General features: G+C 37.6%; 2 protein-coding genes across 2 annotated transcripts in view; both read left to right on the top strand.

The window, feature by feature from the left end:
• The first annotated feature begins 1,415 nt into the window (after window positions 1–1,415).
• LOC101851382 (cytochrome P450 20A1) lies at window positions 1,416–9,859 on the top strand. Its single transcript, XM_035970997.1, has 6 exons — window positions 1,416–1,599; window positions 4,698–4,747; window positions 6,375–6,544; window positions 8,248–8,393; window positions 9,244–9,411; window positions 9,833–9,859. Exons 1-6 carry the CDS (start codon window positions 1,528–1,530, stop codon window positions 9,857–9,859), a joined length of 633 nt encoding a protein of 210 aa, XP_035826890.1. The 5' UTR covers window positions 1,416–1,527.
• Window positions 9,860–9,979: 120 nt separating this feature from the next.
• Window positions 9,980–12,231, top strand: part of LOC118478059 (cytochrome P450 20A1-like) — an 8,058-nt gene continuing 5,806 nt past the window's right edge. The window contains exons 1-3 of the mRNA XM_035970995.1: window positions 9,980–10,071; window positions 10,989–11,162; window positions 11,915–12,054. Of these exons, the coding sequence (XP_035826888.1) occupies window positions 10,002–10,071; window positions 10,989–11,162; window positions 11,915–12,054 (384 nt within the window). The 5' untranslated portion in view covers window positions 9,980–10,001. The remainder of the gene's footprint in view (window positions 10,072–10,988; window positions 11,163–11,914; window positions 12,055–12,231) is intronic.

Below are 12,231 nucleotides of genomic sequence, written 5' to 3'. Positions count from 1 at the left end.
AAAAGATGGTCATAAAATATATACATTTACGTCGTTGCCAGTCTAGAAAACTCCGTGTGAGTTGGTGTCTTGCCACGTTCCGTTAGAGAGATTTAAAAAATAAAAATCTCTGCATGACAGACGTTCTTGTTTTCCAGTTTGATATTTCTTCATTCTTGAGTTGCAGTCATTTACGGTGCGCTTCTTATCCTAAGATCACCAGTCTGTAAGCTTACAGGTAATTGCTCCTCTGGATTATCTATAACAATGGTCCTAGGTTTGATGTAAGCTGAACATCTATCCACATCTTTCCGCATCACACGAAGTGATTCAAGATTACTTTTACAGTTCTTTTATAAATGTTTTCTTCTACCTCACCAATCCATTGGCCGTCTAAGTTTGGTGTGTTCCTCTCGGAAACTACGTTTGGTAGACCTCGCATTTTCATGTTTTTAAAAATAGATTGAAACTGTGAGCGTAGCCTCTTGCATATCTATGGGGTACATAATATACAAACTGTGTTCAAAGTTTCGAATACAAATAAGATGGCAAGTGTCGCATTCAAATGAAGCTTTATGCATACATCGCACCTCTCTCTCTCTCTCTCTCTCTCTCTCTCTCTCTCTCTCTCTCTCTCTCTCTCTCTCTCTCTCTCTCTCTCTCTCTCTCTCTCTCCCCCGCGTATACTGATGTCTGTTGAGCAGCAGTTTGGTATACTTAGCTACGACTTGATAGTTTTGTCCTCCCCTGAGGGCGCACAAGTGTTCATGTTTATTATAGTAAAGATAGCCTACTATAAAAACTGGAAAGGCTGTTTCAATGAGACAGAGCTATTATCAACCATCTAAAAAGCATATTCTGTAACGTCATGGATAGATCTACATATAAGCATTAGCCAAGGTATTCAAACACGTCAGGAATTAATTAACTGAATAGCCTACAGCATGGTCAAAGGAATACTACTCTACATTTCGGTTGTCAGTCTTCATACACCGACTTGGCTAACGCAAAACTCTGGTTCAAGCAGCTTGTTCTCTTTCGTCTGACCACTGTTGAAACAAGTTACAAGGAAATCGCTCTGTTCAATCTTTTCGGATCTTTGCATACAGATCTAAATGTTGGATGACTAAGAGAATCTGAAAGCTCATTCATAAAAGTCACTGCAAACTAAGGTTCCGACACGTGTTCTTTTGATGTAGGCTAAGCCTAAAGCGGATAAAAAATAATAAAGGATTTAAGAAAAACACCTAAAACATTTAAAGCTGACATATTTTCCTCAACACCACTCTTTAACGTTCACCTAAGAAACATGATTTAAGTTAAAGAGACGGGGTGAGTAATTTTCGAGACTCACATGGAGTTTTTTTAGACGTGGGCGTAGGTACATTTCTCATTGAGTTAGAATTCTTTTAACGCGGTCAGACGAAAGTGAACAAACTATAGATCTGGACAGAATCTGCAATCTCGGGCCCAGATAAAACGTGACGTGCTCAAGATAGTTGCTGTGAGAGGACGCACCCAGTACTTGTTTCGACCTGCCGTGACAGAATGTTGGACTTTGTGATTTTTGCGTTAACATGTTTTTCTGTTTTGCTTGTTGCTATAAAAATGCTCTATCGGGTAAGTATTTTTAAGTTGTTGTGGTCACATGTTAATTCTAGTCTTTAACTCATTGAGGACATGCAATCTGGTAATTTGATAACACATGAAGATGCGCTGGTTTGTGGGAGCATAACTTCATAATTTAAACTGGTTTTTCTTTCATTCTTTTTTTTTTTAAATTGGAAACTTTAAAAGCTTACAACGACTTGCATACTATGAAATATGTAGAATCGTGTATCTGATTTGTGCATAATGATTTGACATCATGTGGCGAGACATTGCTTTTTCTCTGCTGCTGATCGGACCTCATTAAGGAGTTAAATCTGCCCATTTGCACTGCCAAGCTGCCGGTGGGTCATGTGTGCTTTCAAAATGGGTTTTATGGCCCTTGCAACACAATTAGGTAATATAAGAGCCAAAGATTAGAGATGCTACAAGAGAGTAACAAACAAACAAAAAGGAGGAGGAGAGATAAGGACGATAAATGTTTGATAGAGAAGAAGGAGCAAACTAAGCCAGAGCACCCGCCAACCACCCACTGCCTGCGTGTCAATCAGTCGACACAGTTACATGAGTGAAGTAACAGTCCAAAGAATGCGTGGGTAAACGACGGTTTTTTTTTCCTCAGTGCTGGACAGATCCAATCCAAAGCCCCAAAACAATGTCAATGATTAATTACACAAGGTGTCTGTCTCAAAAGCCACCCCATCCCACCACGCCTCCCATACATCTTCATGCCAACCCCCAACCGACACACAAACACATACACATTCTCTCTCACACAAATACAATGCTGCCCTCATCTATTGTAAACCAACACTTAGCATGTTAGAAATGCATTTAGGTGATTTTTGAGACACCTCCTATAACAACAACAAAAGGAAATAACTCCTCCCACTCATATGTATATATTCACACGCACACACTCACAAACACACACACACACACACACACACACACACACACACACACACACACAGAGAGAGAGAGAGAGAGAGAGAGAGAGAGAGAGAGAGAGAGAGAGAGAGAAGAGGGGGGGGGGGGGGTCAGGGGTCACCGTCCAAAAGCCCAGTCGTCGGTAGACAGTAAAAGCTGGATCTCGGCCGGACCGGTTTCTAAGTCGGATTTCAATACGCACAACTTTGCTTTAACATACCGTTAGCTTCTCGTGTTTATACCATGGGTGATACTGACGCCCGAGGAAGATAAAAAAGAAATGTGATAAAAATGAAAGCCAAATAATAGGTGTTTGTGTGTGTATGTGTGTGTGTGTGTGTGTGTGTGTGAGTGTGTATGTGTGTGTGTGAGTGTGTATGTGTGTGTGTGTGTGTGTGTGTGTGTGTGTGTGTGTGTGTGTGTGTAATGAGGGAAGAAGAGCACATCTAAATGGTGTGCCTATTTGGGGAACAAATGGGAACCAAATGTTTAACACAGTGATTTTCATGACATACGTTGTCACTGCGATTTAATAGTACACATTGTGAAACAGCATTAGTTGCAACACTGCTTGTGCTTTTGTGAAGGAAAAAAACGACCATAGATGGACCCGCTATTACACAGCAATCGGACGCTTTAAAGGGGGGGGGGTGGTGGTTTATAAACCTATCTCGGTAACTATGGCCATTTTAGACAAAGCCTTATAGCAAGGACGTATAACAGGAATACATATGTAAAATGTAATTTCATTTTTTTTGTTTAAGTTTACGGTTGCCATGGTAACGGCGCCATATTTGATACTAACAGCTTTCATAAAAGTAAAAAAGATTTTTTATTTACCATTCAAATATGGTATATTGATAAATATACTGAATACGAAATTCTATACTGTTGGGATTTTGGATATCTTGAATAGGTAAAAAGTTAGAGATGGATAACTGGCCTACCCTTTCATGCCTCTGAATTCGATTACACAATCATCCAGGTAACTCACTTATGAAGGCCTCGAGTTTATTTTCCATTTGTATAAAGTTAGGTTATGGTATGAAAAACAAGCTCTGAAAATTTCATTGGAATTAAAATTAAAATTTTAAAAAGTAGATGAGAAAAAACATCAAAAATTGAAGTTTTGAGAAAAAACGACATTTTGTTACATAATAGGCAAAATGAAAGTTATAGGACAGAAAATCTGAAAGATAATGATTGTAACACAAAGAGTAAGCACTTTTTAGATTTACAAATGATTGGAGTACGTAAAAAATTATTGGAATACTTAAAAAGTCCAGATACCATGAATTGACCGAAAATCGTCAATTTAATACCAGCCCCCTTAACAGTATTAGAGGTGCTAGTGATTGTTCCTAGTGGCCCCGGATGGAACCAAACGAAAACCCCTTTGCGACTGACCCGCTCGGCAGAGTTTGCGTGAGTGTCTAAATATTTTCCGTGAAAATGGTTATATAGTGCAGATATTTAATTGTACGACAGTCAATACCAGTTCTCTTCTCCTTACCCCAACCCGTACAAAGGATGGTAGGGCAGCTTAGAAAAGTTTTTCGCCTTAGCTCAAACCGGATCCTTAAGCGGATTTCCCTTTTCAGAAGGGTTCTTATGTAAGCAGTTTATGAAGAAAAAAAATCGCTCACACGGTAAACGTGGGTTCTTAAGCGGACAGGGTTCTTGTGAAGTGTGCTCGTAAGCGGAGGCCACTCTTTTTCTGTCAGTCTGTCTGTCTGTCTGTCTGTCTGTCTGTCTGTCTGTCTGTCTGTCTGTCTGTCTGTCTGTCTGTCTGTCTGTCTGTCTGTCTGTCTGTCTCATGATAGCATAACTCAAAACTGAAGTCTTGGTAAAAAGAACGAGCTTCATGACCAATAACAGCTGTTGCATAAAAGAATTAATATCTTCCTATTAACTCTTACTTAAAATTGACTTCACTTCACAGTAGACCAACATTTATGTAATTGTCTTGTTAGCTTGTGCGATAAAGCGAGTCAACTGGTTTAAATTTTTAAAATAGTCTTTAAAAAACAACCAAACTAACAACAAAGCAATTCATCTTTGCGCAGTAGAGCTAACAACCTTTGCTGTAGGTATACAGATTTGTACGACTCTTTGTATTTAAATTTCTGATTATAATACTGTCAACATAGCCTTCACCGTAATTTGTATTTCAATTTCAGAGCTCGAAGATGGTCACTACAATACCTGGCCCTGATCCGTCTCGTAAAGAGTAAGTATAAATCTACTACGGGAGTTGTTACAATACCTTTGTTCTGCCCACGTATACCTTACTGTCAAACAACATCCTTTAGCGACGCACTTTTTTTTCTTTTTTTTTCAGTCGTCAGTGGTTTTTCAGGATTATTTACAAGGATTTGCTCCAAAAGGGCGGAGTTGGCTGCTGAGAAAAATTATTACAGAGAGATTGAATGTAATAGTGAATTTATTATTTCTATTAGAGATCCTGTACAGAGGTTTTAGAAGGATTTTCTAAACCTGTGGCACACAACCTGAAATTTTGAAAAGCAAACTGCAGTTGCAGACTTGAACAAGAGTCTCTACCTCTAACACTGAAAGCGATTTCAATCACATAATATTGCGACTGATATCTAATGGATTGCAGGGCTTCGATTATCATTCATTAATTTGATCACATGAATGCCAAAAAGAAACGTGCTGGGACGTAGGCTATAGGTGGGGTAAAACATTTAATAGTTCCTTTCTTAGCACACTGGTGCAAAACTTCAACATGCAGAAAAGATCAGGTCACTACGACTTCTGTTTCAAGCTGCTCGGAGGTCCCATGTGCAAGTTGTGCACGCTAAAGATCCCTTAATGGTCCCAAATCGATAAGAATAAGCTTCAGCTGCCACCAGGGCAAAATTCAAAATTAATTCCTAACAAACCTGAACATGTTTAATGAGTCCCGCACGCTCATAATAATGACTATTATGCAGTTGCAAGCGCTGTTATAAACACTTACCAAACAATAGACTCAAGCTGCCCGCAAAAGTTTCTTAAGAAATATGTCAAGGAGCGTGCAACACCAATGTTAATCCAATTGTACAGGCTACCATAAAAGAACGTATTCAGTACAAGATAGCTGTCCTTTGTTTTAAGTGTGTCAGAAACATTGCAACATCATTTCTTTGAGACATGATCACTGAACACATTCTATCTCGGCCACAAAAAACACACTTTATAAGCCTGTCCTAAGTACAAGTCAGAGACTCGGAGAGCTTTTTTTCACACAACACCCCCCCCCCCCCCCCCCTCTTCCCTGTGGAGCGCATTTCCAGCATACTATGCACTGGAAGCGACCGTTTTATCCAAATTGAAATCAGTTCTTAAAACGCACTTCTTTTTGTCCAGTTTTAATTTAAGTAATGAGCAGCATTCTAAATACACTTACAATCAATATCAGAATGTTTATTTCAGTGTATTATTATTATTATTATTATTATTATTGTTATTATTATTATTATTATTATTATCATTATTATTACTACATGTATTATTATTATTATTATTATTATTTTTATTGTTGTTGTTGTTGTTCTTATTATCATTTACATTATTGTTATTGTTATTCTTAATGTTGATGTTGTTGTTGTTGTTGTTGTTGTTGTTGTTGTTGTTGTTGTTGTTGTTGTTGTTGTTGTTGTTGTTGTTGTTGTTATAGTATTTGTATGGTGCAGATTCCCACTCAACAGCAAACTTTTTAGGTCTACATTATTACCCTAGCAGACTAAAATAATCTCAAATTCCCATGGAAAAATTATATTGAAAGCTGTCATTTTACAGTCACTAAATATAGCAACTACTACTGTTTTGTTAGGGAGAAATGTCTTTTTCAGAGATGGCAATCTCAGTGATATCGCTCGTGCAGGCAGTCTGCATGAGTTTCTTCTCGACCTACATAGTCAGTTTGGAGACATTGCTGGTTTCTGGTGGGGACAGACCTATGTGGTCAGCATTGCTTCACCTGAACTGTTCAAAGCCCATGCCAATACATTTGACAAACCTGGTAAGTGTTCAATACTGTGAATTCAAATTGTAAGTCCTTTATTGATTTACTGACTGTCAAAAATAGTACTGAGTACCAAAAAAACTATTTCCATGTTTTAGTAAAATACGTCATCTGATCAATACCAACTGCTTTACTAGTAACTAAATTTGATCAAAACTCGATTATTGTAACTCCTTGTAATCTGGAATATCACTGGAAAAAGTTAAGACTTCAAACTGTCCAAAACAATGCTGCACGTTTAGTTTTACGGAAAAGAAAGCGAAACTCTGCTAAACCTCTTTTACGAACTTTGCATTGGCTTCCTGTTGAGAAAAGGATTGTGTACAAGTACAAGTTGGCCACCCTATGTCACAAATGTTTGAATGATAATGCATCATCATATTTATCAAATCTGTTAAGACTGTGCATTCCAACTCGCAGAATACCAAGACCCCAAGATCTGGAATGCTTTACCAAGTACTTTGAGAGAAATCAAATCTTTTGATTAATTCAAATGTCAGCTGAAGTCGTTTCTGTTTTAAAATTAATGAGATGAATATTTGGAATAATTTTCTTTAGTCAGAACAAAACGTTTCACGCTACTGTTGTATGTTGTACAGTATTGTAAAGCGCTCAGAGCCTGTGTACTTCATTCGGGGTTGAGTGCTATATAAATGTCATTTATTACTTATTATTATTATTTAATTAATAAAAAAGACAGAGTACTACACCCTTCTCAAATAAGGGTTAATTAACATAATTTAAGACAATAGATTGTACAGAAAATGTACTTCCAACATGTTTGCATAACATCTACGTCTTGCGTGGGATTGTAGGGGGGGGGGTATCTAATTCACATTCTTTCTGATTGAAATAGGGTTTACGAATTGTAAGAAATCTTTCTTTTTGTCGTATGACTCAGAAGAACCAAAACCATTTCAGTTCTTGCCATTGTCTGAAGATAATGAACAAGAGCTCATGCATTGGCTTATATAGGTCAAGCATACACCTAAAGCATAGTTATTGTCACCTACGTAACTCGTATTTCAATTATGCAATAATAAAAAGCGTTTATAATTCCTAATTTCATCTTGAAGAGATGCTCAATGTCATTACCCAAAAAAAAGGTAAGGCACAATCGCAAAGAGTTTCAGAAAAACCTTTACTAAAAGATTACACACAGTTCGACATATTGGTGCACTCAGAAAAAATCAACTATTACAATAAACAGGCTTAGGGACATAGAAATGCCAATCGGTACTTATATAAGTACAAAGTCGGACACACAATTGGACATGTGATTTGGATGGAAACTCACAATGTACAAAAGAATGAGTCTATTCATATGATAAAAGTGATATAAAAACACGATACGGTTACAAAGAGAATGTTATCAAAACGAAAAAGCAAACCAAAACAAAGAAAGCAAAGAAAAAAACCCACCCACAGCAAAACAACAGAACAAACAAAAGAAAAACCCCGTACAAAAAAAAAATAGAAAACCAAAAAAACAACAACCATGACCAAGAAAAAAATGATGATGTCAGCATGCTGATATATCGTTACAGAGTCGACAGACTTAGAGTAAATTTCAGAGCCGAGCTTTAACATTGTCTGAACAGGTCTACTTAATTATTTAATCAAAAACATTTAATGCCTGAACTGCAAATTTCTTATACTCAATGTTGTCTAATACTTTAACATAATTTTCAATGGTACAGCTGCTCTGCTTGGGCTATTTGAACCGCTGCTTGGAAGCCAAGCTATAGTGTATGCCAATGTATCCGAAGCACGGAGGAGGAGAAAGGTTTATGACCGCCCGTTTTCTCATGAGAATCTGAAGAAATATTTCCCCGAATTTCAGGAGGTAACATTGTGACTTCTTTTTAAATTAACAGGAGGTAAGCAACTAAATAGGATGACTCTTTGTTCGTATTTGATGTACATTCCGTCGCACCTTCTGAATGTATTCGCTTTTCTTATACTCTAATTTTGTTCGCTGTTCTTAGATCAGTTACTTTTCTTATCTTACTGTCTTACTTTGGGCGAATGTGCACAATTTCTGGTTGCTTTCGAACCTATCGTTTAATGTCTTCTCTCTCTCTCTCTCTCTTTCTCTCTCTCCCTTTTTCTCTCTCTCTCTCTCTCTCTCTCACTATCTCTCTCTCTCTCTCTCTCTCTCTCTCTCTCTCTCTCTCTCTCTCTCTCTCTCTCTCTGTCTCTCTCTCTCTCTCTCTTTCTCTCTCTTCATGCTGTCTTAAAGCACAGTATTGTGACAGCCAGGAAAAATGCGAATTATCATTGTGACGTATCAACACGTTGAATGAGTAAAAGATGACAAAGTAAAGTTTGCTGCTGAGGATTGATTTAGCTGCTCTCATAAAAACGGGGAAAAGGAAAAAGGGGGGGGGGGGGGCGCTTTCAACTTCCATAATTTCTCCTTTTCTGTTGAATCCATTTTCATGGGAACAGTATGAGAAATAAACATTTATTTATTCTTTTCAGTGAGTGCAGGCCTAATTCGCTTGATATCCTTGCATGATTTAAAGAATATATTATACTTTCATAGACATTTTCCAATATTTATGACATTTATCGGGGCCTACGTTCACAAGAATAAAAAACAAACTCAGGAGGTAGCCTTCACAGCTTAAATTTAGTTGGCACTTCGCAGTGACTGGATGTTTTCTAATGAGTCTCTGCTCTTTACTCATCAGATAGCAGCAATGGTGGAGAAGAAGTGGTCTTTGAAAACTGAGACTGACTATGTGCCAGTCGGTGAGGACATGGAATTCTTTTCCTTTCGCTCCACTTTGTCAACTTTGATGGGAGACAGTTTCCATGACGAGAAATTGGTGCAGAGTGTCATTAAAGCATACAAAACTGTAAGGACTGTTTTTGAAAATAATGACTTTGCTTTTCTATAATTTCGAACATATTATAGTATCAGAGACATGGTGACTAAGTTACTGGATCTATCAGCTGCATGAGTTAGGCATGTTATTGTTAAATATTAATTTTCTCTCGCTCTGATAGGAATAAAAGAATACCTCTAAGGTAGATACTCCCGAGAAAAAGGAAAGTTGTTTATCAAAAGTCTCGCTTCAGTTTCAGTTTTAAGGGTATATTGGAACAATAATAAAAAATGTTCGTATGTTCTGCATTCTACACAAATAATGGTCCCATAGTAAAATCTCTCCAGTGCTGAACAAAACCAATTGACAAGTTAGAGGCCAGATGCGCAACAATATTTCTAAAAGAGGAAAAAATAAATATGTATATATATCTGATCTTTTCTGATACCAGTTTGGACACAAATCTGCCTCAAGGTGATATTATTTTAATGAGCCCATTGCAATGCTGAGGTTGGATTTTTTCAATTTTTTGCGCGCTATGACCACGTTTCATGTACAATGACTTTTTCAGATTATGTCTAACAAATAGATTTTTATTAAACTGTTAGGCTTGGGATGAGATGGAGCGCCAGCTTACAGACTCCGTCCCTCCTGATAAAAATGATACAAGGCAAAAGTCTTTTCAGGAAGGTAAACTACATGTGAACCAAGATACTATCTCCATTGTATGACATATTATGCCACCCCACCCCCTTTTTCATCACTCAGTGCTTTATTTCCAACGTATGAAACAGATCGAAACTTAGGAAATTTGCCATTTCCACCAATGCCTTCACATTTCTTTTTTCAACTCCCATACCAAAATGAGGTTTGATTTCAAAATGATAACTTCTGTCAACTATGCCATTTTGTGACTTTGGGGAATAACAAAGAAATAAAATTAATAAAATTCTCTCTACCACAATTAGGCGTATCTGATCTCATGCTGGTTACATGTAGTAAGCATCATATTGTGTTGTCCAATGTCAATGACCTTCAGGACTATGTGTTGAATGGCAGGAAAGGGTCAGATGTTGGCCATAACCCGTTCTGCTCATTGATGATAACGTAACAATTGGAGGACTGGCTGATCCTAAATGATGAACCGTTTAGAGACAAGTTTTGATTTATTGGAATGTGTGGTCTCTTTTATTTCTCATGTGGGTGGAATCGCATTTATATGGTAATCTTTTTCTGATATCCCTGGCTTGTAGATATACCTAACACATTTTCTGTCTGATTTTAAAAACAATTTTTGGCTATTTTTGTAGGGTATCCATTGGGAATTAAATCTGTGTTTGTACTTTGTGGCATACCAAAATTAAGCAAGGTTTTAATTGTCTGCCTATGTTGCCAAGTACTGGATATACATGTAACGATTATCTCGGGAGGGTTCGAGGAGGGGCGGGGAAGGGGGTGAGAGATTCTGCATCGACAGTTTTCTGTATCAGACGGCTTTCAAAGTTGAAAGTTTTAACTAAAGTAAAGATTACACGTGACGAAATAAAAAGCGTTAACATACTTATTGTTCGACAAATTGGGAATCTGATTTTCTTGCCCTTTTCTAGCTCTCCAGTATCTGCACACGATGGTAAAGAAGGTCGTAGAACAACGACAACAGAATAAAGTCCAGGACCAGCAGCTCCTGATTGACGTCATCCTGCAGTCTACGACAGATGAGGATGTGCTCACTTCTGATGTCATATCCTACATGGTTGGAGCATTTCACACAACTGCTTACTGTGAGTAGATGTGGCTGTTGTGAGCTTGTTTTCCTGTATCATTTCTCGTTTTCGGCTTCTAGGCTTCAATTCGAAACAGTTTATATCAAGCTGGACAGTAGTATAAGCCATAATTGTCTAAATCCTTAAAGTGAGAGAGTTGGGTGTGGTTTGAGTTTGCTGTGTACAAAGAATTCTATTACCCTATTCTGCTTCCGGGCAAAATGTCCCCAACCACAGAGCCACAGCTCTCTTAAATGAGTTCAACAAAACTTCACTCGTGTAAAACTGATTTTATCATTGAAACTCTTGACACGATCGACTCGAAGCGAAGAGCGAAATCTAGAGCACATTTTTAAGGAAAAAAAAATCAACTTCTCTCAATAGATCTAGTTGTGTCCTATTTAGACAGCAAATTAAATAATGTGATTTGTTCAAAGAGGTAGTTCTCAGATATCACCGCTTTCAACTTTCATTATGCAATTGTGTCTTTGAACTGTAAGAGTCTGATAAAGGTTTTTAATTATTAAGCCAAATGAGAATGTCCCTCAACATAGAAATTAGAACAAAGGAATTCAGTAACATAAACATTCCTGAAATACTTGACAGTAGCAGCAGACCTGTTTGTTTAAGCTTCTCTTAGCATGCCCAGGAAGCTATTTTTTTCACACTTTGTCATACTATATCTTGTACTACTTGTAACTTTCTTTTTGTGTAGCTATACTAGAAAATACTGAAGTAAAAAAAAACTATTGTACTTGGTGTCTCACCAGTGTTGACATGGGCCATGTATTTCCTGGCCACTCACCCTGACGTTCAGAACAAGCTGCACTCGGAGATTGTCCAAGTCTTAGGCCAGAAAGACGTCATCACTGATTCCAACTATGGCCAGCTAAGGTACCCCTTTATCATTGTAGCAGGAAATTCGCATTTTTCTTTAAATTGTAGCAGCATACTCTTTCGGTGCAAATTGAAGTTAAAATGACAACAGGCTTCATAACAATATAGAGCTAACATAACATTAAATTACTTAATGAAAAGCTGTATCTATACTATCATGTACAACCTCTCTCTCTCTCTCTCTCTCTCT

Source organism: Aplysia californica, unplaced genomic scaffold, assembly GCF_000002075.1.
Source record: "Aplysia californica isolate F4 #8 unplaced genomic scaffold, AplCal3.0 scaffold00015, whole genome shotgun sequence".
Taxonomy (NCBI): domain Eukaryota; kingdom Metazoa; phylum Mollusca; class Gastropoda; order Aplysiida; family Aplysiidae; genus Aplysia; species Aplysia californica.
The sequence above is the reverse complement of the archived record's forward strand: the minus strand, read 5'-3'. Positions and strand labels throughout refer to the sequence as shown.